This window comes from Salvia hispanica, chromosome 2 (assembly GCF_023119035.1).
Source record: "Salvia hispanica cultivar TCC Black 2014 chromosome 2, UniMelb_Shisp_WGS_1.0, whole genome shotgun sequence".
NCBI lineage: Eukaryota > Viridiplantae > Streptophyta > Magnoliopsida > Lamiales > Lamiaceae > Salvia > Salvia hispanica.
Genome location: NC_062966.1, coordinates 28,234,009 through 28,261,301, shown reverse-complemented (window position 1 = coordinate 28,261,301; position 27,293 = coordinate 28,234,009). Strand labels below are relative to the sequence as shown.

The following is a 27,293-nucleotide window of genomic DNA, read 5'->3' as shown; positions in this document are numbered from 1 at the left end:
ATTTCGAAAATCGTGCATTGAGTTGAGTCCCTCTCCTCCGGCATTCGCATCAGAAGAGCTAGGGCGGGTGGGATTTTGATTTCAGATTTGTGGAAATCGTCGGAATCAATTAAATTGAGCCATGGTTTGCAAACGGACTTGCTGATTGCGAGGGTTCGGATGGAGAGGCGTGAGAGGATGTTGATCGTGATTTCTGATGGTAGATATTCGAAGAAATTACACCCCATTAATGGACTCAGAGTTAGACTGAATCACTGCTCAATCACAGAGAGAGGAAGAAGAGGAGGCAGAGCTGGGAATACTCCAAATGTTTAATTGGATGAACAAATGAATACTCCAAACTAAAATCAAAACGAATAGTACTCATCTTGTACTCTATGGTCCAAGAATCCTCGACTTGGTATTCCTTCATCATCCAGATGACAAGTTAAAAGTTGAATGTGCAAGAATAACACAGACAGATCCCTCAAAACAGACAAACCCCAATCTCCATCCCAGGTGGAACGGAGTAGACTCTAAAACATTATGTTTCAACATCAAAAAACCACAAATCCATACTTAATCACTCAAATCAAACACTATGCAATGTGTTGGATATTTGACACACAAAATATAGGAACTCTCAACAAAGATGAAATATGGAGGATAAGTATTTATAGATTTCTCACAAAAGGATTACAAAATACAATCAAACGTGCTTCTGCACAACAACAAAAACTCTCACAATTTTCCCAACTTAGAGCTACGGCTCTTTTCCACTCCAACTCACACAATTCCTTTTCTTTCTTTCTATCTAAAGAGCTTCGGCTCTTACAAACACTCACTCTTCCTTTCTCTCTAGCTACGGCTAATTCTCTCTAAATCTCATTCACTACATTTCTTTTTCTCTTATAATACAATGAAGCAAGTACTACTATTTATAAGTAACTAAAGTTGATATATAGCTAACACATGCATGCTACGTGTCCTAATTAGTTTAATTAGGAAGATATCATATAATGACTACATACTCCACCGCCTTACACGTAATGCAATTGTGGCTTCCTTTTAGCCATGAAAACTTCACAAGATTTCATCAACTAAAATGAGGTGGTGATGCACCTACTTCATCATTTTTTCTTAATCTTGAAGCAATTGAGTTTAATAAACTCAACACAATGGAGGTGCTTTCACCACGAAAATCAAAACCAGAAGTAGCGCTTGCTTCAACGCGCCTCCATATTCATGTTCCGAGGATGTTGCTGGTGTGGTGATTTCTGATGGTAGATTTGGAGCTATTCATAACCTTTAATAGATTCTTTAGTTTTTAACTTTTAATTAAATATTTCTGATAAAGCATTCGTAAAAGGAAATAAGTACCCAAACTTTATTTATCTTCCAAACTTGGTGAATAGTTAATGTATTTGCAAAATAATAAAGCATTTTTTTTTGTTGACCGCAGGTGTTCGGTGTTCCGAACCCAGATTTAGCATAATCTAATTAATTTTGCTCTACCAGGATTGCAGACTAAAATAATGTCTTTTTTTTATACTAATCTATATTACTAATTTGATCTTTAATCTAATTTCTTTCACTATTAAATTAAGAATGAGTAAACTTAAGTACTACAAGGAAAAAGCACTCTACAATTTTTTAAACCTATGAATTAGAAAAAAATTCTCCACAAGTTTTCTACTTATGACTTACCATCAACACTTTAATACCCTTATCATTTTTATTTTAGTACTACTAGCTATTACCCCATCCCCAAAGAAGATGTACTTTAGATTTGACACATGTTTTAAAATAATATTAATAAAGTAAGAGAAACGTAGAAAGAAAAAATAATTAAAGTATTGTTAACAGAAAATGAGTGTCATCTTAGTAGAGAGAAAAAAAATCCAAAATTAAATAGTGGATATTTTTGTGGAACGAACTAAAAAGGAAAAATTGTATACTCTTGTTGGACAGAGGGAGTATTATCTTTCTTGTGCATGAGCATTCTAAAACTGGACTTATCAAATTACTTTCATATTTTTATATTTTAAAAAAAATATCATTTAAATCACAACTTTTGATTGACTTCTAATTTATTTCACAATTTTTAAAATTAGCTTATTAACATTTCTTAATGTTCTAATACAATAAGAATTTTAACAAAATTTGTTATTTAAATCATGAATTTTGATTAACTTTGGATGTATTTAAAATCATTCAATATTATGATGGTCAATTTTAGATAAAAAATTTTGATTATAACATTTATATGAAGTTTTTTTTTTTTTTTTTTACCTTTCTAGGGAGAAAGGGCTTAGAGGAAATTTTGACTATCAAAATGAGTCTCTTCCCATTTATAGGCCGCACCCCACCATTTATATTAGCCCGACACAAACACTACACAACCACGATAACATTGTGATTTTATTCTAATAACACTGAATGTAGATTAACATTATAGACTAAGATTAGATTATTGTTAGCAGCACACGATACATGCACTAGCTGGGCCTAACATATCGCGTGTGTCAGACCAATGCAATAAGGCATACCCAAACACATAGACCACACAATAAGAAACCCTCTACACGAGTAGGACTAGATAACGATAAAACACAAATGTAGACTAACATCATGAACTAGAGCAAGATTATAGACAACATCCTAAAATATATATACTAGCTTGGCCTACCATATAATGTCTATGCCGGGTCAACATGATAAGACCAAACTAGAACACTAATATAGACTAATATTATGAACTAAAACGAGATCACATTCTCGAATCCAAAATTCCTGAGTGAGAAAAGGCTAGGAGTGAAAATCAAGGCGCTAAGGAAACTCGCAGATCCAACCTTAAACATACCAACTTGTTGAAAAGTTCTTGTCTTGCTGGAGTAGTAGATGAGATCATATTCAACCAGCAACATCAAAATATCACCATCTTTAAAATGTCTAATCGGATGAAGATACATATCATCCAAATCAAAATCAAAACCTACAGTACTCAACCTGTACTCCATGGTCCAAGAATCCTCGACTTGGTAATCCTTCATCTTCCAGATGACAATTTCACTTTCACGTGTGTAAAAATAACACAGGCAGTCCCTCAAAACAGACAAATACCAATCTCGGGCTCCATCTCCCACGGGAGGAATGGAGAAGGTTCTAAAACATTCTGTTTCAACATCAAAACCACAAATTCACATGTCACCACACAAATCAAATACTCTCCAATTAATGTTTCCATTACATTCAATGCTTTGACCACCAAATTCGAAACCAGAAGCAGCGCCAGCTTCAACACGCCTCCATGTTCCTGTTCCGAGTGTGTATACATAACGAGAGTTGGTGCTCTCATTGATGCAGACGACCTTATATTCTCCACTTATTTTGCTCACACCTAATCCAAATTCCAACATATGACCCGGGATGTAGTCAGCAGGGAAACAGAGCTTCGTATATTCACGAGTTATCGGATTGCATATGTAAACTGGAATAGCTTTAGTTGAGATTGGGCAGAGAAGAAGTAATCCATTAGCAGTGATACCTTCCATTGTTGCTCTGTTTCCGTGAGGGATTTCCAAATCCATGAGCGGAATGTGGTGAAAATCATGGCTCTTCTCCACTTCGACTTCGTCTTCGTCTTCGATTTCGAAAATCGAGCAACAAGTTGAATCCATCGTCTTCCCTGTGAAGAGGAGTAGGGCGGGTGGGGTTTTGATTTCGGATTTGTGGAAATAGTCGGAATCGATTAGATTGAGCCATGGTTTGCAAACGGACTTGCTGATTGCGAGGCTTCGGATGGGCAGGCGTGAGAGGATGTTGGTGGTGATTTCTGACGGTAGATCTCCGAAGAAATCACGCTCCACTAATGGACTCATCAATCACACTGAAGAAGAAGAAGAGGGCAGAGCTGCAATTTGGAGAATAGTTAATGTATGTGTCAACTAATAACGCAACTTTTTTCACGAAATGTACATGACAAATTTGGACTTAAATACTTTCTCATTTCCTAAAAAATAGATCCCACCTGACTAGAGAGAGAAGATTTTTCCAAAATTAGAAAGTGAATATTTTTGTGGGACCGACTAAAAAGAAAATAGTGTATATTCTTGTAAAACGGATGGATTATTATCTTTCATGTGCACGACCATTCTGAAACCGGACTTACCAAACTACTTTCGTCTTTTTATATTAAGAAAAAATTTCATTTAATTCACAACTTTTGATTAACTTCTGATTTATTCCATAATTTATAAAATAAACTTATTAAATCATAACTTTTGCACATTACTTAATGTTCTAATATAATTAAAATTTTAACGAAATTTTTTATTTGAATCATGATTTTTGATGGTCAATTTTAGATAAATTTTTTTTGATACTTTTGGGTAAAGTTTTTTTTACCTTTCTAGGGAGAAAGGGCTTAGGGGGGAATTTTGACTATCAAATTGAGTCTCTTCCATTTATAGGCCGCACCCCACGCACCATATATATTAGCCCAGCACGAACACTACACAACCACAATAACACTGTGATTTTATTCCAATAACAGTGAATGTAGATTAACATTATAAACTAAAATGTGATTATTGTTAGCAGCACACTGCACACATACATACACTAGCTGGGCCTAACATATAGTGTGTGTCGGACCAACGCGATAAGGCAAACCCAAACACAACACGATAAAGAAAACTTTGACACATACGCAGCGAGAGGATAACGACAAAACACTTATGTAGACTAGCATTATGAGCTCATTTACGAGATTACAGATAGTGCACATCGGGTTTACATGATAAGGCCAAAAGCGAATACTACACAGCAAAGAAACTCTACAGAAACACAAAAATGTAGAACTAAAACGAGATAGCCTTTTTCAGTTCCAAAACTCTTGAATGAGAAAAGGCTAGGAATGAAAATCTTGACATCGGTAGAGTAAACCATCCCATCAGTATCATTGAAGATACCTTCTTCCTGAGCAGTTCTTGTCTTGTTGGAGTGGTAGACAAGTCCATTTTCCAACAAAATCAAAACGTCACCATCTTTGAAAATTTTAATAAGATGAACATGTCATGCTATGCTTTGACCTAATCAAAGGAAAACGCTTCTCTCTGTTTTACTCTTTAAGCAGTTTATAAGGTACGATAATCAGCTCACTACGTCTCTGACGTCAACAACACGATGAAGTTCACCATTTCCCGTGTTTCCCGAAGGTGGACTACGATAGTCTGGCTGTCTTTAGTGACGAGGTTGACGAAGAGGGCAATAAACAAAAGTCTAATAAAAAAACATTTAATAGTCCAAATATAAAAAAAAGAGGCATTCGAATTTGATGACAAATACTAGTAACACATTACAGATGCATCTACACTGATTTATAGAAATTTAACCCATTGGCAAGAATTGAAATACATAATAACCGAAGAATTCATTAAATTAGCACATGATTCACCCCTTATACATGCTATGGGTGATGGTAACAATTTAGCTACTCATTATAAAACAAAATACACCAATGCAACACATTACAGATGCATCTACACTGGTTTATAGATCTTTAACCCATTGACAAGAATTGAAATACATAATAACCGAAAAATTCATTAAATTAGTGCGATAGGGTGATGGTAACAATTTAGCTACTCATTATAAAACAATATACACCAATGCATTGTCGACACATATATACTAGATAGGGCGGCTGGGTCGACAAAATGCACTGCACGAAAAATAAACCTTTGACACAGACACGAACATACAACAACAAAACACACATGTAGACAAACATTATGAACTAGAACGAGATCACATTCTCGACTCCAAAATTCTTGAGTGAGAAAAGGCTAGGAGTGTAAATCATGGCAGAGGCAACGTCATCATCTAGTGCTCCATCCGTAAGCATACTGAGTTGTTGAATACTTCTCGTCTTGTTGGAGAAGCAGACGAGGCTATTCTCAAACATAAACATCAAAACATCGCCATTTTTGAAAACTTTGATGGGACAAATATCCATAAGATTCCAAAAATCAAAGCTAAAATCAAAGGCAGTCCCTCAAAACATCCAACTTCACATCCACTGATCCACAGCAAGTCCAGGCTCAGCAAAACCATCTTAGCAGGAGTAGAGAAGATGCTAAAACATTCTGTTACGAGATCAAAAGCACGAATCCATAAGACATGAGCGGAATCAAACACTGTCCAATGGGGGTTTCCATTGCATACGATGTAAGCATTGAAACAGAATACGATAATGACACCTTAGACCCAACATAACTAGATAACGACAAATCTAAAATGGTGACTAGCATTATAAACTAGAATGAGATCACATTTTCAACTCCGAAACTCTCAAGTGAGAACAGGCTAGTAGCGAAAATTATGGCAAAAGTATGATGAGTAGTACTTGTTTTGTTGAGTAGAAATAATTTTGAGTAGTACTTGTTTTGTTGTAGTAGTAGATGAGCCGCCTTTGCCCCAACAACATCAAAACATCACTATCTTTGAAAACCTTGATAGGATAAACAAGGGTATATGCACCCCAAACTGAAAATAATTTGCAAACAAAACCAGTAGTCCTCAACTTGTAAACTTCAGTCCAAGATTCCTCGACTTGGTACTCCTTTATCAGCCAAATGACTATTTCATTGTCCCATGTGTAAGAATAACACAGGCAGTCCCCCAAAACATTCAACTCCTCCTGTGGAACTACCCCAGGATGAGGAGGACTAGAAAAGATGCTAAAACATTCTGTTTCAAAATCAAAACCACATAAAATGTGCATACACCGAGTAGAATCATATGCTGTCCAATGGAAGTTATCATTAAATACACCATGTCCATCTAGCACGAAATCACATTTTAACAACCAGAAGTGGGGCCGGCTTCAACGGGCCTCCATGTTCGTGTTCCGAGGGTGTATACATGATGAGAGCCATCACTGATACAGATGATCTTATATTGCTCACTTATTTTGCTGACACCGAATCCAAAAGTAAGCAGTTAGATTGAGATATATACCACGGGGCAGCATAGCTCGATATATTCACGAGTGATCGGATTGCATATGTAAAGAGGAACTTGCGGATATCCTGACTCTGAGTATAGATGAAGCAATCCATTAGCTGCGATACCTGTCATTGCTTTTGAGTATACGTGAGGGCTATCGAAATCTGTGAGCAGAGCTAGAGCGGGTGGGGTTTTCATTTTGGATTTGACGAAATCATCAGACTCCAAAAGATTGAGCCATGGTTTGCAAACGCATTTGCCGATTGAAATGCATCGGAGAGGGAGGCGTGAGAGGATATTTGTGGTGATTTCTGATGGTAAATTTGTGAAGAAATCTTGCTCCATTACTGCTAAAAATGGAATGCGTTTCTGCTATTTAAATTTCAAACACACTGAAGAAGAAGAAGAATGAGTGTATTTTGATTTTAGATTTATTATGTTTTTGCTTTGGTGAATTGAACAGCACTGGAAACTCAAAGGTCATAACAAGATAGAACGTCTGCATTTATAAAGCATTTGTTTGATATGAGCAGTACTTAAAATTTATTTAACCTTGAAACTTGGTGAATTTTTAATGTATTTATTTTTGAGAGACTTTTCACTTTTCAAATATTACTAATTCATATTTTTATATACAAAGTAATATAATAAGAATAACATTAGGATATTATTGTTACTCCTTTTGTCCTTGAAAAGTATGAACATTTGGCTAGACATGAATTTTAATGCATAATTGATAAATTAAGAGTGAGTTAGAAAAAAAAGTACTCCCTTTGTCCCACTATAGGAGTCCTGGTTGAGTTCGGCACATGTTTTAAGAAATGTAAAGGAAAGTTGGTGAAAAAACATAGTGGAATGTGAGTCCTACTTTTATATATTAGTTTTATAATAAAATGTGAGTGAAAAAAGGTGAGTGGAATATGGGGCTTATTACCAATTATGTAATATTCCAACCGGGACTCCTAAAGTGAGACATTCAAAAATGATAAACCGGAACTCCTAAAGTGGGACGGAGGGAGTAATTAATTAATTCTTTGAGCATCTCAAGGTAAATGGAGAGGTAAAATCATATAACTATCATATTTACCTTTTCTACATGAAAAATCATTCTCCCTAATGTGAGAGGTATTTGAAAAGGTATTTCTACCTCTCTATCAATGAAGAGATAAATCTTATAACCATCATATTTGTTTTCTTTTCATGAAAAACTATTCTCCAATGGAGAGGGAATTTGAGAAGGTGTTACACTTTATGGTTTTTAATATGGTTTTTAATGCATTTTGTACTATTGTTTTATTATTTAAAAAATAATTTACCTTTCTATATAGTATCCTTTTTCCTTTGGAACGTGTTACTTTTTGAAAAGCTATATTTCATTTTTTTAGAAGATAAATAGATGATATCTTCTTTCATTTACCTTTCCTTGTTGGAGAAGTTCTTAGTGGATAATGGTTCCCATCTCATTAGAGAGAAAAAAAGTTTTTCAAAACTAAAATGTTTATACTTTTCAGGGGCGGACTAAAATGAAAATTGTTCATATTATATTTCACTTTTTGAGAAGATAAATAGATGATATACTTCTTTCATTTACATTTCCTTGTTGGAGATACTCTTAGTGGATAATAAGTCCCACCTCATTTGAGAGAAAAAAAGTTTTTCAAAACTAAAATGTTTATACTTTTCAGGGGCGGACTAAAATGAAAATTGTTCATACTATATTTCACTTTTTGAGAAGATAAATAGATGATATACTTCTTTCATTTACCTTTCCTTGTTGGAGATGCTCTTAGTGGATAATGGGTCTCACCTCATTTGAGAGAAAAATGTTTTTCAAAACTAAAATGTTTATACATTTCAGGGGCGGACTAAAATGAAAGTTGTTCATACTATATTTCACTTTTTGAGAAGATAAATATATGATATACTTCTTTCATTTACCTTTCCTTATTGGAGATGCCCTTAGTGGATAATGGGTCTCACCTCATTTGAGAGAAAAATGTTTTTCAAAACTAAAATGTTTATACTTTTCAGGGGCGGACTAAAATGAAAATTGTTCATACTATATTTCACTTTTTGAGAAGATAAATAGATGATATACTTCTTTCATTTACCTTTCCTTGTTGGAGATGCTCTTTATGGATAATGGGTCCCACCTTATTAGAGAGAAAAAAAGTTTTTCAAAACTAAAATGTTTATACTTTCCAGGGGCGGACTAAAATGAAAATGGTTCATACTATAATTCACTTTTCGAGAAGATAAATAGGTTATATACTTCTTTCATTTACCATTCCTTGTTGGAGATGCTCTTAGTGGATAATGGGTCCCACCCTATTAGAGAGAAAATAAATTTTTCAAAACTAAAATGTTTATACTTTCCAAGGGCAGACTAAAATGAAAATGGTTCATACTATAATTCACTTTTCGAGAAGATAAATAGATGATATACTTCTTTCATTTACCTTTCCTTGTTGGAGATGCTCTTAGTGGATAATAAGTCCCACCTCATTTGAGAGAAAAAGAGTTTTTCAAAACTAAAATGTTTATACTTTTCAGGGGCGGACTAAAATGAAAATGGTTCATCCTATATTTCACTTTTCGAGAAGATAAATAGATGATATACTTCTTTCATTTACCTTTCCTTGTTGGAGTTGCTCTTAGTGAATAATGGGTCCCATTAGAGAGAAAACAAAGTTTTTCAAAACTAAAATGTTTATACTTCAAGGGCGGACTAAAATGAAAATTGTTCATATTTTTCATGGACGGAAGACATCAACAAATGCAACGAGGATCACCTGTGATATTTCCTACTCCATCTAAAAATAGTGCATATAAACTTTAAACGAGTTAGTTTTGAATTGAGAAAATACCCATGAATTCAAATAATTCTGCCCTCAAATGAGTCATGGGCATAATGATTAAGAAAAAGTTGGAATTTGAAAAGTGATGTGATGATTTTGTAGTACTTCCTCCGTTCTGCGATAGTTGAGTCATTTCTTTTTCTACACTCGTTTTAGATAAATGATAATAAATAGTTAAAGTAAAGAAATAGTAAAGTAAGAAAAAGAATAATGTAGAAAAGACTCTTCTCTACATTATTCTCTCTCTTACTTTATATTTTCTCCATTTTAACTATTTATTATCATTTTTTCAAAATTGAGTGCAGAAAATGAAATGACTCAACTACCGTGGAACGGACGGAGTAATATTCTTCAAAGTTCATTCTTGTTTTTTTACTTAAGTTTAAGCCTGTGTTTATTTATTAACCATTTAATATTATGTTTAATATATTTATTGATTTTGCACGGAATAAGTCATAGCGATATACTGATAGAGTTTGTTTGATTTGGCTTTGCAAAATTCATGTAGATTAACATTATGGACTACAAAGATTATAGACAACATCCCAAAATATATATACTATAAGATGAAGCCAATTCCGAACATGACATAGAAATCTTAGATCCAAACCAGTACTCAAAGTCCAAGATTCCTCAACTCTAGTACTTCATCGTCCAGATGACAAGTTCACCACCCCACATATATGTATAGCACAGGCAGTCACTCAAAACAGCCAAATCCCCAATAGGATCACCATCTCCCTCGGGAGGAAGAGAGAAGATGCTAAAACATTCCATTTCAACATCAAAACCACAAATCGTAAGACAAAAGGTTTGAGTTGAATCATATAGCTTCCAGTGTAATTTGCCATTATATAGAATGAGTTCACCATTATAGAATCTAAAACCAGAAACCGGGCCAGCTTCAAGGCGCTTCCACGTTCCTGTTCCGAGGGTGTATGCATGATAGCAATTGCGGGGCCCAATGACCTCACTAACACAGACCACCTTATATTGCTCACTTATTTTGCTCACACCCAATCCAAAACTCGGCGCCTCAAGCGGCCTGACCTCCGCAGGGAAGCCGATCATAATATATTCACGAGTCATCAGACTGCATATATAAAGAGGAGTAACTTGATCATCTGAATAGTTGTTATAAAATGAGCAGTACAGAAGAAGCAATCCATTTGCAGTGATAACTTCCATGAATACATAGTACGCGTGAGGGATATCGATATCTGTGAGCGGAATGTAGTGAAGATCATGGCTCTCGAGATCCGCTTCACCTTCGTCATCAATTTCAGAAATCGTGCACCGAATTTTCCGCCTCACCCACATCAAGCCTCCTAGGGAAGCTGGGGTTTAGATTTTGGATTTGGCGAAATCAAGAGAGCCGAGCATATTGAGCCATGGTTTGCAAACGCACTTACTGATTGCAATGCCTCGGATGGGGAGCCGAGAAAGGATGTTTGTGGTGATTTCTGATGGTAGGTTTGTGAAGAAATTTTGCTCCAATAATGAACACATACTTAAAAAATCTGATGAAGAAGAAGAGTCAGAGAGAGCTGCTTATATATACTGTGATTGTGATTCTCATAATGTATTGGAAACTTGAAAGGTCGCAATAAAGGGTTTTGATTTTATACGCCTTGGAAACTAGAATAGTCACAAGGGAAAGACCAACTAATCCTTACAAGTTACAATGCATTTGTTTAAACTTTGAAATTAATACTCCCTCCGTCCGTGAATAGGAGCGGTTCACTTTTACCATAAATGGTAATAAGGTTCCACCTTCCACTAACTCATTTCATTCACATTTCATTTAAAACTAATATATATAAGTGAGACATTTATTCCACTAACTTTTTTCCACCCATTTTTCTCAATATTTCTTAAACCTCGTGCCACCAAGAAATGAGACTCCTAATGGCGGACGGAGGGAGTACTTGTATTTGAAAAGATGAAGGGTAAATGAAGAGTTAAAAGAGATATAATCATTATATTTATTTTTTCTTCATAAAATTTAATACTCCACTGGATATAATATTTGAAGAGATATAATACATCTTTTATTTTAAGAAGATATCTTTAACTCACAAAAGGTAAAAAGTATTTGTTTGTCCTTTTAACTTACCTTCTTTTTTGGAATCCATTACTTTTTAAGAATATGTATTTATTTTATTTAGAAGGTAAATGAAAAAATATGTTCTCAATGTACTTTTTCCCTCGGAAAAGCTCTTATTAGTGTTGATATGAGTATTTCTATTCGAACTGTCCTATATTTCTCTTTTTGCGAATATATTTAATCTTTCTTGTTTTACTCTTTTTTTACATTATACTCTTTGGGGATACTCTCATTAACGTTGATATGAGCATTTGTTTGAAATGAATACTCAAATTTTGTGAGGGAAACGAGAAAAAGGTCACATATATAGAGAAAGACTAACTGCATCTCATAAAGCACTTGTTATAAAGTTGAAATGAATACTCGAAATTGTTTTATCCTCAAAACTTGGTGAATAAATATGTATTTGAAAGTTGAAACTACTTCGCCGGTGAATCATCCCTTTGGGGTAATATTACCGTTTTAAAAAAGAAAAATAAATAAATAAAATTTAAATTCAAACGGTAATATTACCGTTTTAAAATTTTAATTTTTAAATTATATTTCTCGGAAAATCGATTTTTTTTAAAAAAAGTTATTTATTGCATCAGCATGACGACGCCCTGCGGGCCACGCTTCACGCAAGAGCTCGCCACATGGCGCTGGCGCGTGGCGAGCTGGCTTGCCAGCTTCATCAAGGCGGAGGGACACGTGACCCGACGAGAGGACTGCATCGCTATTCTCGATGCTGGCTCGTCTCGCCGAGACGAGTCCGAGCCTGCATCGAGATGGCGATGCGGATGCTCTTAATTGGCGGAGAGAAAGATGGCGAGCCATCTTGTCCCTATGGAGACGGTGTGTAAGAGTGTAGAAAGTAATAAACCCACAATATTTTCTCTATATAATTCAAATCAGTCCTTATTTATTCAAGTCTCATAAAATCCTACATTACTTTTCATATTAGAGGGTTTGTTTCCCTGTTTAGTTTTTAGTTACTTTACTTTCCTAAGTTAGAGTGGCTTCCTATAAACATTTCATATTTAGAAGAGCTTGACATCTCTTAAAACAACAATAAGCTTCTTCGGAGGATTGTTCTTGTGTAAGTTTTAATTGCAGTTTTTTTCTTGTGTTTTTCGCTGTTCACTCTAATTTTGTGTTGAAGAGCCTTTCCTTCATGACAAACCCACGTATGACAAGATAAGAAAAGTCTTTCCACAAAAACGAACATGATTAAAATGTGATTTATTTTTTGTTGACACGACCGATAATACAAATCGTAGATTAACATTAGACTAGAACGAGATAATAATCAACAGCCTACATTAATATATACACTACCCTGACACGATAAATTCATTCGAATGAAAACTTTAAACAACAATTTCTATTTGACACGATAAGGCCAAACCCCAATACTAAAAAACAAACAAACATTCGACAAAAACACATAAATTTAGACTAAGATTATGGACTAAAACAAGATCACATTCTTGAGACCCAAACTCTTAAGTGAAAGAAGGCTAGGATTGAAAATCTGGGCATAACCCTTCTTTGCATCTGCATCCTTCAACATATTGACTCGTCGAAGTGTTCTTGTTTTGTTGGAGTAGTAGACTAAAATAGAATGGTCTAGCATCATCAAAACATCACCATCTTTGAAAAGTTTAATTGCAGCCACATGCATATATCGCGTATTAAAATTAGATATATCTAAACCAGCAGTGCTCATCTTGTACTCTACGGTCCAAGATTCATCGACTTGATATTCCTTCATCATCCAAATGACAATTTCATTATTGCGTGCATAATAAGAATAACACAAGCAATCCCTCAAAACAGATAAACTCCCTGATCTATCTCCCGTAGGAGGATAAGAGAAAATGTCAAAACATTCTGTTTCAACATCAAAACTACAAAATGTCCATATATTATTCCTCGAATCATATGCTGTCCAATGGAGGTTGTGATTACATGAAATAGCTCGACCAAGAAGACTGTAAACAGAAGCAGGATCGGCTTCAACGCGCCTCCATGTTCCTCTTCCGAGGGTGTATACACAATGAAAGTCCGAATTAATCCAAATTACCTTATATTTCCTACTTATTTTGCTCACACCGAATCCAAATTGCAACGACTGATACGGAGTGTAGTCATCAGGGTAACTGAGCTCAGTATATTCACGATTGATCAGATTACATATGTAAATACCTCTCAGTAAAGGTGAGTAGAAAAGAAGCAACGCATTAGCAGTGACACACTGAATTAATCCTGTGCTTCTGTGAGGGATCACCAAATCTGTGAGCGGATGGTAGTAAAGATCGTGGCTCTCAAGATCGGCTTCGTCTTCGTCTTCGTCTTCAATTTCGATAATCTTACACCGGGTTGAGTCCTGCCCCCGGTAAAATAGAACTAGGGCGGGTGGGGTTTTGATTTTGGATTTGACAACATCGAACAGATCGCGCCATGATTTGCAAACAGATTTGCTGATTGCAAGGCTTCGGATAGAGAGGCGTGACAGGATTTCAGTGGTAATTTCTGATGGTAGATTTGTGAAGTAATCAACCTCCATTAATGGACGCAGATTTGGACTGAATAAACTGCTTAAACACACTTATGATGAAGAAGAAATTAGAGGCGTGTATTTTGTGATTAAGAATTAATTAGGGTTTTAACTTGACTTGAAAATTAATCTACATTATATATAATTTAAAATACATTTAAATATATTACATAGACATAAAATACATTTAAATAATCTATTTTTTTTTCTCTTTTTATAGTAAAATCTAAGTCACCTTAGAGCATTAGCAACTCAGCTCGTCGCCCGTCTTGAGCTCCTCTCGCTGAGATGATCCAACGGCGAGCCGAAAAATCCTGTGTCATCTTGTGGAGAGAAAGATGGCGAGCCATCTAGTCCACATGGCACGTTCCTATAGGGCGGTATATAGGAGTGTAGAAAGTAATAATCGCTCCAAATTAGCTCTATATAATTCAAATCAATCCTTATTTATTCAAATCTCATAAAATCCTATCTTTACTTAATTTAAATGATAGAAAAGATCATGCATATCAATAATTAAGCCTACAGGCCTGCAATCACTTGACATCCAATCTTCATCCTTACCAAGCATGGTGATGCTGATTGATATCACAGTCCCTGCTACCTTATCTGGTAGATCCTCGAATTCGAAACCTACCACACATGTGTGCAAAATTATGAACTAAAACAATATCACATCCTCGAATTCAAAATTCATGAGTGAGAAAAAAGGCTAGGAGTGAAATCAGGGGCCGTAAAGGAAACCCACAACTGCATCCTTAAACATACCGATGATAAGTTTTTAGTTAATTTACTTTCCTAGGTTAGAATTGCCTCCCATAAACATTTCCTATTTAAAAGAGCTTGACATCTCTTAAAACAAAAATAAGCTTCTTCGGAGTTGTTCTTCTTAAAGGTTTAATTGTAGTTTTTATCTTGTGTTCTTCTCTGTTCACTTAATTTTGTGTTAAAGAGCTTTCCCTTCAAAATAAACCCGTAGATGAAAAGATAAGAAAAGTCTGAGCACGAAACCAAACACGATAACAATGTGATTTAATTTTTGTTGACACTACCTGATATCAAAAAAGGTAGATTAACCTTACTGACTAGAACGAGATAATAATCAAGAGCCCACGTAAATATAAACACTAGCTAAGCCTGACCCAAAAACCGAACCCGAACACTAGACGACAAAGAAGCATTAAAACCCAAAAACTACACCACAAGTCCACAAACAAACCTTCCACACAAACACACAAATGTAGACTAACTAAATAGAGATCAAGTTTTCAAATCTGAAATTCTTGAGTGAGAAAAGGCTAGGAATGAAAATCAAGGCACTAGCGTAATCCTTCCCAGCGGCATCCTTATACATACCAACTTGTTGAACACCAACTTGTTGAACAGTTCTTGTCTTGTTGGAGTAGTAGCCGAACTGATTATCGTCCAGCAACATCAAAATGTCGCCATCTTTGAATAGTTTAATTAGTTCAACACACATATAATTCCAATCAAATCTAGAAGCCCAACTTAAATTAGAAACATTACTACTTATCTTGTGCAATATGGTCCTAGATTCCTCGACCTGGTATTCCTTCATCAACCAAATGACAATATCATCTTCCCATGCCTATGAATAACACAGACAACTCCCCGGTTAGATAGCCACGTCCATCATCTACAGGCGGAGGAGGAGAGAAGATGCCAAAACATTCGTTTTCAAGATTAAAACCACAAACCCATAAGGTATGAGCCAAATCATGTTCTCCTCCTATCCAATGGAGGATGCCATTATAAACAATGTATCCACCTCCATAGATTCGGAGACAAGAAGTAGCGCAAGCTTCAACGCGGTTCCATGTTCATGTTCCAAGGGTGTATACATGATGACAAGAGTCGGATATCGCCTCTACATTGACACAGAGCACCTTATATTGCCCGCTAATTTTGCTCATTCCAAATCCATAACTAAGCACATCATATACATCATCATCATCATCATCATCATCATCATCATGTTCTAAGATGTACCCCCTCCGTCCACGAATAAGAGTCCCGTTTTTCCATTTTGGTCCGTCCACGAATAGAGTCCCGGTTCATAATTACCATAAATGGTAAAGAGACCTCACATTCCACTAACTCATTCCACTTACATATCATTTAAAACTAATATATACAAGTGGGACCCCTATTCCACTAACTTTCTTCCACCCACTTTTCTTAACATTTCTTAAAACCCGCGCCATTTAGAAATGGGACTCTTAATCGTGGACGAAGGGAGTATTCCTCAGGGCCCAGAGCTCGATATATTGACGAGTGATCGGATTGCATATAAAAAGAGGAATTTGAGCAAACCCTAACTTTGAGTATAGAAGAAGCAATCCATTTGCAGCCATACCTAGTGTTACTGAATTTTGGTCTCTAATTTCGAAATGTGTGAGCAGAATGTAGTGAAGATCGTGGATATCTAGATCGGCTCCGTCTTCGTCTTCAATTTCGAAAAATGAGCACCGAGTTGAGCTCATCTGCGTTAAGAGAGCTAGAGCGGCTGGGGTTTTGAATTCGAAATCGTCGGAATCGATCAGATTGGGCCATGGTTTGCAATCGTCAGAGGGAGTATTACTATTGTTTTCCTTATTTTCGAAATTAACTATTTTGTACTCTTAATTTAAAAAGACATCGTTATTTTTAAATTCTGAAAAATGCAGAAAAATTCAGGTTTCGCTGCCATGTTGGAACAAGGGCGCCATGGTTAAAGGCAACCAACGAGACGGCGGGCAATTGAGCTCCTTATGTCTCGTTTAGGCAATGCTTGAAAGCACGACGCTCAAAATGCTAAGCAAGCACACAATCGAGCATAATGCATCAAAAAACGGACAATGTTAGTTCGATGATTAAACGCTTGATCGAGCATACTCGACCCCTCAATGGTCGGTAAGCACGATCGAGCATCTTGAATCAATTAATAGTTCAATGCTCAATACTTAGTTGTAAATTTGGAATTTTTTATTCTTATCGTTCGTTTGCAAATAAGGAAAACAGAAACATTAAAGCTTAAAGCTAATGATGTTCTATGAATGAACTTTGCCGATCGCGTAACATTTACATACTCAATTAGGTCAATGATACCATATGTCATGAAAATTTACGTATAGATAAATACACATATGGAAGATTAGTTAACATTCTTTAAACGATTGGACGACCAAGATATATAAGTAAACTAACAATTGACGAATAAGTTGCAATTTTTTTTTACATTCTAGCACATTATCAGAAGAATCTTTCAATGAAAACTAATTTCATGCGGTCAAGAGAATCGGTTACTATCAATCGTGAAAGGAGAAGAGAGGCAGTGGTAAACAATAATTAATTTCTATATATAATTATTTGCATTTAAACGCATAAAATTGCTGTTCACGGCAACCAGGCATGAACCCATGCTTCGTCAACCCAAAAATTACGCAGAAGTTTCTGGAGAAGAATATCCCCTCGATGCAGGAAAACCCAACCGGCCTCTCTACAAAGCTCTCATCAGATATGTATAATATCTGAAGTCTCACAATTCCACTATTGTAACAACTATGTGTATAATATCACAATAAATTCATTTGAATGAAAACTTTGAACTACAGTTTCTATTCGACACGACAAAGCCAAACCCGAATACTAAAAGAGAAACAAACTTTCGACGAAAACACATAAATGTAGACTAATATTATGGACTAAAACGAGATCACATTCTCGAATCCCAAACTCTTGAGTGGGAGAAAGCTAGGATTGAAAATCAAGGCATAACCCTTCTTTGCATCTGCATCCTTCAACACATTAACTTCTTGAAGATTTCTTGTCTTGTTGGAGTAGTAGACTAGAATAAAACTGTCTAGCAACATCAAAACATCACCATTTTTAAAAAGTTTAAGTGCTTCAACAGATATATATTGATTAAGAATAGATAAATCTAAACCAGTAGTACTCATCTTGTACTCTATGGTCCAAGATTCATCGTCTTGGTATTCCTTCATCATCCAGATGATAATTTCATTGTTTTTGTGTGTGTGGTCAGAATAACACAGGCAGTCCCTCAAAACAAACAATTTCCATATCTAATGGGAATAGGAGGAAGAGAGAAGATGCTAAAGCATTCTGTTTCAATGTCAAAACCACAAACTTTCCATATGCGATTCCTCCAATCATACGCTATCCAATGGAGGTTGTCATTACATAAAATGGGTACACCCAGGAGACTGAAAGCAAAAGCAGCTCTGGCCTTAACGCGCCTCCATATTCTTGTTCCGAGGGAGTATACATAAAGAGAGTTGGACCAAGCGGCCGCATTGACCATCTTATATTGCCCACTGATTTTGCTCACACCGAATCCAAATTGCAGCACACAAGTCGGGTTGTACTCAGGGTAACTGAGCTTGGTATATTCATGAGTGATCAGATTGAATATGCAAAGAGGAATACCTTGTGTAGATTACGAGTACAGAAGAATCAATCCATTAGCAGTGGAACCTACCATACTTCCTGTGCTTCTTCCGTGAGGGATCACCAAATCTCTGTTCTTCTCCACATCAACTTCGTCTTCGTCTTCAATTTCGCTAATCTTGCACCGAGTTGAGTTATTACCCTGGTAAATTCGAACTAGGGTGGTTGGGGTTTTGATTTTGGATTTGACGAAATCGAACAGATCGCGCCATGCTTTGCAAACGGATTTGCTGATTGCAAGGCTTCTCATAGTGAGGCGTGACAGGATTTCGGTGGTGATTTCTGTTGGTAGATTTGTGAAGTAGTCAAGCTCCATTATTGAGAAGTAGCTGCGTATATTTGTGAATCAAGTATTAGGGTTCTTATCAACACAATTTATATCTGTTTATTTACATTTTTAAGTCAAATAATATATTATACATTTTGAATATAATTTATTTTTAAAGTTGTTAATTAAAGCTTCTGAATCCTTTTTATATCTTAGTAAATATTGTCTTTCCTTCTTTCTAAGAGTGTCGTTTTATGACTTAATTTGGCTGAGATATTCCAAAAAAGGATTACGACTCAATTTGGCTGGGATATTCCAAAAAGAAATACAACTCAATTTGGTTGGAACGGAAGGAGTATAATAAATCTATTATTTTATGTTTTATATTTATTTTGTATATGCGATCAATGGTCAGAATGACTCTTCAAATTATGCAAAAGTATTCGAATCTATTATCCAAATTGTCTCATGAATAATTTTGCTCTTTTAAGTTGAATTCCTGGCTCAGCCACAAGCACAGTATACAGCTGCGTATCCACCACCACTCGATGCAATAAGCAGGTGTGAGATGGCATCAAGAGATTCACGTTGACTCGATTAGATAATAGCAAAACTACAAATGTAGATTAATATTATGAACTAGAACAAGGTTATAAAAAGCATCCCACAATATATACTAGCTAGGCCCGTCAAATAATGCATGGCAACGACACAATAAAGCCAAGTCTGATTGCGGTTTTGATTATGGGAAATCTGAAGTAAATGCTATGACTTTTGGAAAATGTTGTGAAGATATGAATTGGAGACACTATGGGAATATAATTGCTTTTGTTTAACCATGAGGCATGATGGCGATTGGCGAATGTGATGAATATTGAAATATGATTGTGAACTTGTATTGCTTGGGATAGCAGAGCTCGATATATTCACGAGTGACATGATTACATATCTTAATAGGATTATTGTCATATGAGCGTAGAAGAAGCAATCTATGAGTGGATACCTCTTATTAATGAATTGTGAGGGATAAAATATGATGTGAGCGGATGGTAGTGAAGAACATGGTGCTCCACATCGGCTTCGTCTTTGTCTACAAATTCCAAAATTGTGCACCGAGTTGACTTCATCTCCATCGGCATCAACCAAGCTAGGGCGGGTGGGGTTTCCACTTGGGAAAGATGGGATTTGACAAAATCAACGGACTCGAGTAGATTGAGCCATGATTTGCAAACGCATTTGCTGATGGCAACGCTACGGATAGGGAGCAGTGAGAGGATTAGACTAAGCACTTCTCAAACACACTGAAGAAGAAAAAACAAGTGGAAGCAGCGGATGTGTGTATGTTTTGTGAATAACGCCCAATAACTATGATCTACTTCCTAGGATACATTCATCAAATTCCCTTATGGAATATGTCGGGGTGTGGAAGGTAATAATCCTACCGAATTTGCACTATGGTTAAATCAATTTCTAATTAATTCAAATTTCATAAAATCTTAATTTAATTTAGTTGAAAGAAAGATCGTGCATAACTACAAGACTAAAGTCCAAATTTGATCATTTACATTTGTGATGATTTTATAACTTAAATTAATTAGGCCTAATTAGATTCATAATTAAATATCTAATTTTGTCATACCACGTTTGACTAATAAATTTTTAACAAAAATGCTAATTATGGACCAAAACATATATTTGGATCCAAAAGGTATAGGACCAAATTTTTTTAAAAGAAAATGTGAGAGACCTAATTTGGACATAATCACCATGGTGACTTGCAATCACTTGACATCCAATCTCCATCATTTCCATGCATGATGATTGATATCACCATCTCCACTCGTCCCCATTTTTGTTGCTTACCAGTTCACACCCACCGGTTGGAGATAGTCTTCACACTCTTCTGCATCCCGGCAAAGACCTCAGCACTGAAAAAATTGCTCTTCTGGCGACAGTTTCCATCACGATAGTCCGTGGGCTCAGTTCCTTGAAGTTTTCAGGCATATTCTATCAGTTAACGAGTTGAGTTACTCCCCCAGTAATTAAATCGAACTAGGGCGGGTGGGGTTTTGATTTTGGATTTGACAAAATCGAACAGATCGCGCCATGATTTGCAAACGGATTTGCTGATTGGAAGGCTTCGGATAGAGAGGCGTGTCAGGATTTCTGATGGTAGATTTGTGAAGTAGTCAAGCTCCATTATTGAGAAGTAGCTGCGTATATTTTGTGAATTAAGAATTAGGGTTCTTATCAACCATATTTATATCTGTTTATTTACTTTTTAAGTAAATTAATATTGCATACATTTAAATATTATTCATTTTTAAATATTATTGTATGCAAAAATCTGGTCGACATGATAAGGCCGTACCCGAACACTACATAGCAAATGAACCTTAGAACCTAATCCCTACACGACAAAGAAACTTCACACGAACACATAAATGTAGACTAATACGAGATCACATTTTCAATTCCAAAACTCTTGAGTGAGAAAAGGCTAGGAGTGAAAATCTTGACACAGGTATAGTAATCCGTCGAAGCAAGACCCTTAAATATCCCGACTTCTTGAGTAGATTTTGTCTTGTTGGAGTGGTAGATGAGTTGCATGTTTAACAACATCAAAAAGTCACCATCTTTGAAAAGTTTGATAGGATAAACCGCCTTTTCCTCCAAAGTACCCAACTTGTATTCGATGGTCCAAGATTCATTGACTCTATATTCCTTCATCAACCATACAACAATTTCATCTTCCCACGTGTAAGAAAAACACAGGCAGTCCCTCAAAACACTCAACTCCACATCACACACATCATCCACAGTTAGAAAAGGTCCATCGTCACCAATAGTAGGAGCAGAGAAGATGCTAAAACATTCTGTTTCAACATCAAAACCACAAATCCGCAAAGACGGTCGAACCAAATCATGGAGATTGCCGTTACACACAACGTGTCCATCTAAATAGAATCTGAAGCCAGAAGCAGCACCGGCTTCAACGCGCCTCCATGTTCCTGTTCCGAGGGTGTATACAAAATGAGAGTCGGAGCCAGCGCCCGCATTGATACAAATTACCTTATATTGCCCACTTATTTCGCTCACACCAAATCCCAAACTCAACATAAAATCATCTGAGATGTATTCATCAGGGCAGCAGAGCTCGATATATTGACGAGTGAGAGGATTGCATCTGTAAATAGGGGTTACAGGTTTAACTAACTCTGACTGAAGAAGAAGCAATAGCAATAGACGGGCCAGCCACCGCCGTGCGGTTCGGCAGTCAGCTGGGAACCTATTGGGGTTGGCCGAGAGGCGCTCGGCGATGGCTAGGCGGTCTCTCGATTAAGTATTTATGCTCAGCCGCACACCACTCTATGCTCGATCGGCATTAATAGAGCTAAGTGAGAGAGGTTTGAGCCACATAAAGATGGGAACTTCATGAAATAGGAGAATGAATAACATCTATAGTGACAAAATGAGTGTACAATGATAGTTGAATGTTTTTAAGAATCCATGTGACTCAAGAACTTGTTTAACAATTCCTTTTTCAAATTACCTTTTCCCAACCATATTCCATTACAAACACAAACTAAAATCAAGAATTCATCAAAATAAAAGAGAAAAAGCAAGATACAACTGTGTAAATCTGTTTTGACTTAATCAAAGGAAAACATTTTTTCCTCTGTTTTCCTATGTGGTCAATCTACAAGATACTAAAATCAGTTCACTTCGTCACCAACGTCAACAGCAACGAGAAAGTTTCCCGTTCGCTGTGCTTCATGGACGAGAACTACAACCATCCGGTTGTCCGCAGCGACGGCCAGGAAGTTCTTAATAATCGCCGCTGCGATGGCTGCTCTTGTATATGCCAAAAGCACACAAAAACTGCCTCCTCATTTAGTTATGAAGATTGAATGAAATTATAAACTAAAGAATTTGAATAATCACACAAATGGAAGCACAAATCAGAAATAGATGTTTCAACTCAGAATCAACATTGCTCTTAACAATACACAATAAAGAAACCTTCAACATAGACACGACCATATAAACACATAAGTAGAGGAACATCATGAACTAGAACGAGATCACATTCTCGACTCCAAAATTCTTGAGTGAGAAAAGGCTAGGAGTGTAAACCATGGCAGGGGCAGCATCATACATTGAAGGTCCACCTATAGTCATACCAACTTGTCGAATAGTTCTTGTCTTATTGTGGAGTAGTAGATGAAGTACTTCTCGCTAAGAAACATCAAAACATCACCATTTTTGAAAACTTTGATTGGACGAACAGGCATCAAATCTAATTCAAAAACAAAACCAAAATTTTATGATCCAATCATGTCTTATATAGCTATAAGACAATAATTACAATTCCTTTTCCAAATCACCTTTTTCGAGCCCAATTCCATAACAAACACAAAATATAATCAAGAAATCATCACAACAAAATAGAAAAAGAAGAAACAAATGTGTAATCTGTTTTTACCTAATCAAAGTAAAACAATTTCTCTCTGTTTCCCTCTGTTGTCAATCAACAGGAAAATCTGTTCACTTTGCCTGCGACGTCAACAGCAACGAGGTAGCTCCCCGTTCGCCATGCCTCCCAGGGGCAAATGACGAAACACAACAACAAGGATCAAGAGAGCACCGGCACTGAAATCGCGAATGTAGACTCAGTGACACTGGTGCTACCAACAGATCCCTCCACATCAGCTTTAGGCCTCGGGGCCGTTCAATGGCCATGATCCCTTCCAACATCTGCACAACTGCTAGAACTGTTCTTGATTGTGAAGTTTGAATAAAATTGTAAACTAAAGAATTTGAACAATCATACAAATGGAGGCACAAATCCCAAATAGATATGTCAACTTAAAATCAACATTGTCAGGTCGTCACGATGCACTACATAATAAAGAAACCTTCGACACAGACACAACCATACAACAACAAAACAATATGTGGACTAACATTATGAAACTAGAACGATATCACATTCTCAACCCCGAAACTCTTGAGTGAGAAAAGGCTAGAAGTGTAAATCATGGCACATGCCTCGTCATCCTCTGAAGTTCCTTCCGTAAGCCTACAGACTTCTCGAAGATTTCTCGTCTTGCTGGAGTAGTAGATGAGGCACTTCTCTTCCAAAAACATGATCACATCACCGTTTTCGAAAAGTTTGATTGGATAAACATTCATAAGTTTCCAATGACAATCATCAATACCACAATCAATATCAATACTAATATGGTACATCATGGTCCAAGATTCCACGACTCGGTGTTCCTTCATCTGCCAGATGACAACCTTATCGTCCAATGTATAGGACAAACACAGGCAGTCCCTCAAAACATTAAACCTGAAATCGATAGCATGTCGATCTTCGGTAAGTCCATCTATTGCAGGTGCAGAGAAGATGCTAAAACGTTCCGTATCGAGATCAAAAGCACAGATAGACATGTTTTCAGCAGAATCTTCCACCGTCCAATGGAGGTTGCCGTTACACTCAATATAAGCATGGAAACAGAATATGAAACTGGAAGTGGCGCCAGCTTCAACGCGCCTCCATGTTCCCGTTCCATCATCCGCGTTAACGCAGACAATCTTATATTGCCCACTTATTTCGCTCACACCAAATCCGAAACTCAACAAATAAGCCGAGACGTATTCAGCAGGGATAAAGAGGTCAATATATTCACGAGTGATCGAATTGCATGCATAAATACGAAGCTCTACCAACGTCTGTATAAGGAGCAATCCGTTAAGTCTCCTGATCTCGACATCTTTCAAATTTGTTTCCGAGAGGGATTTCGAAATCTGTGATTGGGCGGAATCGAAGAGCGTGGCTCTCAACATCGGATTCGTCTTCGTCTTTGAATTTGAAAACGGTGCACTGAGTTGACTTCGTCAAGGACATCAATTGAGCTAGGGCGGGAGGGGTTTTGATTTTGGATTTGGCGAAATCATCGGATTGAAGGAGATTGAGCCATGGTTTGCAGACGCATTTGCTGATTGAAATGCTTCGGAGAGGGAGACGTGAGAGGATGTTGGTGATGAGTTCCGATGGTAGATTACTGAAGAAATCACGCCTCCCCATTAATGGTGGAAATTGACTAAAGAAGAAGTGGCCGCTGCGTTGTGTGAATAAGAATTAGGGTTTCTTCTCTTCATTTCTTATATACTACTAACAAAATATATGAACTATTTCAACTTGAACGAGCTTTCTAATTTAGAAATCCTTTTTCTGATATATATGCCATTTTTCACTAAAAATACCTCAATTACTTTTTATCCAAAAATTTAAAATTATATTTAAGAGGCTAAATTATTTAGTTCAACGATTCAGGTATTCAACAATTTTTATGTCCGAATCAGATCAGACAACAAGCACATTATCCATCGAACCAGATGTAAGCTGATCAAGTTTTCAAAACAGAAAGACAAGTGTTTCTAACTACATAGTTCATTTTTGTTAGTTCCACTATAGTTTCCAACAATTATATATATAAGCCTGACGACATGATAAGGCCAAACTCGAACAACACACGATAAGAAAACCTTACAAACGAACATGGAGACGATTTAGATTGACATTATCAACTAGAACGATATAATTACAAAGAGCATTTATACTAGCCTCGTCAGTCATATAGAATATGTCAGATGATAAAGCTAAATCTTAACACCAAACGATAAAGAAACTTTAGACACAAGCATAACTAGATAACGACAAAACTAAAATGCTGACTAACATTATACACTAGAATGAGATCACTTTTTCAACTCCGAAACTTTTTAGTGAGAATTCGACAAGCAGATTGAGCCAGGTTTGCAAACGCACTTGCTGGTTGCAATGCCTCGGATGGGGAGCCAAGAGAGGATTTCTGCGGTGATTTCTGATGGTAGATTTCCCAACAAATCACATTCAATTATTTGACACAGATTTGGACTTAATCACTGCTTAAAAAATCTGATGAAGAGAGAGCTGCTTATATATTGTGATTGTGATTCTCATGATGTAAGCCCTTGGAAACTAGAACAGTCAAAAGGGAAAGACCAACCAACTCATTTCTTTTAAGTTACTACAATGCATTTGGTTGAACTTTGAAATGAATACTTTTTGTGTTTGAAAAGATTAATAATCTTCCAGTCTTATAGCATTTCCAAGGAAAATGGTAAATTAAGAGGTAAGGAAAAATTACTATTATATTTATCTTTTTCTATAAAAGTTAATGGTCCAATGGAAATAATAGTTGAGGAGGTATTATACATCTTTCATCTTTTTCATTTTAAGAATTATTTTACCTCTTCTTGATACAAAAGATAAAAAAGTTATTTGTTTATCTTTTTAGTTTATCTTCTTTCTTTGGAATCCATTACTCCCCCCGTCCCGCTTCAGCAGTCCCATTGACTTTTCTGCACTCATTTTGTAAAAATGATAATAAATAATTAAAGTGGAGAAATAATAAAGTAAAAAAGAGAATAATATAGAGAAGAGTCTTATCTACATTATTCTCTTTTTTACTTTATTATTTCTCCACTTTAACTATTTATTATCATTTTTACAAAACGAGTGCAGAAAATCAATGGGACTGTTGAAGCGGGACGGATGGAGTACTTTTTAAGAAGATATATTTAACGTACCTTTTCCCCTTGGAAATGCTCTTATATTGTTGATATAGTATTTGTATTCAAACTATCCTATTACAATTCATTTCTCTTTTTGCAAATATATTTAATCTTTCTTGTTTTGCTCTTTTTTTACATTAGATGCTTTTATTAGTGTTGATATGAGCATCTTTTTTAAATGAATACTCTTATATTGTGAGGGAAACGAGAAAAAGGTCATATATATAGAGAATGACCAACTGCATCTCATAAAGCACTTGTTTGAAAGTTGAAATGAATACTACAAATTGTTTTATCCTCAACACTTGGTGGATAAATAATGTATTTGAAAAATAATCTATTCATTTCTCCTTTTAGTAAATAATGTATTTAGATAAATAATGTGTTTTTCTCTGTTCACTCTTTAATTTTGTGTTAAAGAGCCTTTCCTTTATA

General features: G+C 36.0%; 5 protein-coding genes across 5 annotated transcripts; all 5 read right to left on the bottom strand.

Moving 5' to 3' along the window:
• Positions 1–2,738: 2,738 nt before the first annotated feature.
• Positions 2,739–3,860, bottom strand: LOC125206698 (F-box protein At5g07610-like). Its single transcript, XM_048105938.1, has 2 exons — positions 3,260–3,860; positions 2,739–3,154 (listed from the first exon to the last, which is right to left on the bottom strand). Exons 1-2 carry the CDS (start codon positions 3,858–3,860, stop codon positions 2,739–2,741), a joined length of 1,017 nt encoding a protein of 338 aa, XP_047961895.1.
• Positions 3,861–10,487: 6,627 nt separating this feature from the next.
• Positions 10,488–11,168, bottom strand: LOC125206697. Its single transcript, XM_048105936.1, has one exon. It carries the CDS (start codon positions 11,166–11,168, stop codon positions 10,488–10,490), a length of 681 nt encoding a protein of 226 aa, XP_047961893.1.
• A 2,237-nt stretch (positions 11,169–13,405) lies between these two features.
• Positions 13,406–14,503, bottom strand: LOC125206696 (F-box protein At3g07870-like). The gene has a single exon (XM_048105935.1). It carries the CDS (start codon positions 14,501–14,503, stop codon positions 13,406–13,408), a length of 1,098 nt encoding a protein of 365 aa, XP_047961892.1.
• Positions 14,504–21,683: 7,180 nt separating this feature from the next.
• On the bottom strand, positions 21,684–22,799 carry LOC125206695 (F-box protein CPR1-like). Its single transcript, XM_048105934.1, has 2 exons — positions 22,786–22,799; positions 21,684–22,419 (listed from the first exon to the last, which is right to left on the bottom strand). Exons 1-2 carry the CDS (start codon positions 22,797–22,799, stop codon positions 21,684–21,686), a joined length of 750 nt encoding a protein of 249 aa, XP_047961891.1.
• A 1,410-nt stretch (positions 22,800–24,209) lies between these two features.
• Positions 24,210–25,085, bottom strand: LOC125206693. Its single transcript, XM_048105933.1, has one exon. The coding sequence runs from the start codon at positions 25,083–25,085 to the stop codon at positions 24,210–24,212; it is 876 nt and encodes a 291-aa protein (XP_047961890.1).
• Positions 25,086–27,293: the final 2,208 nt, after the last annotated feature.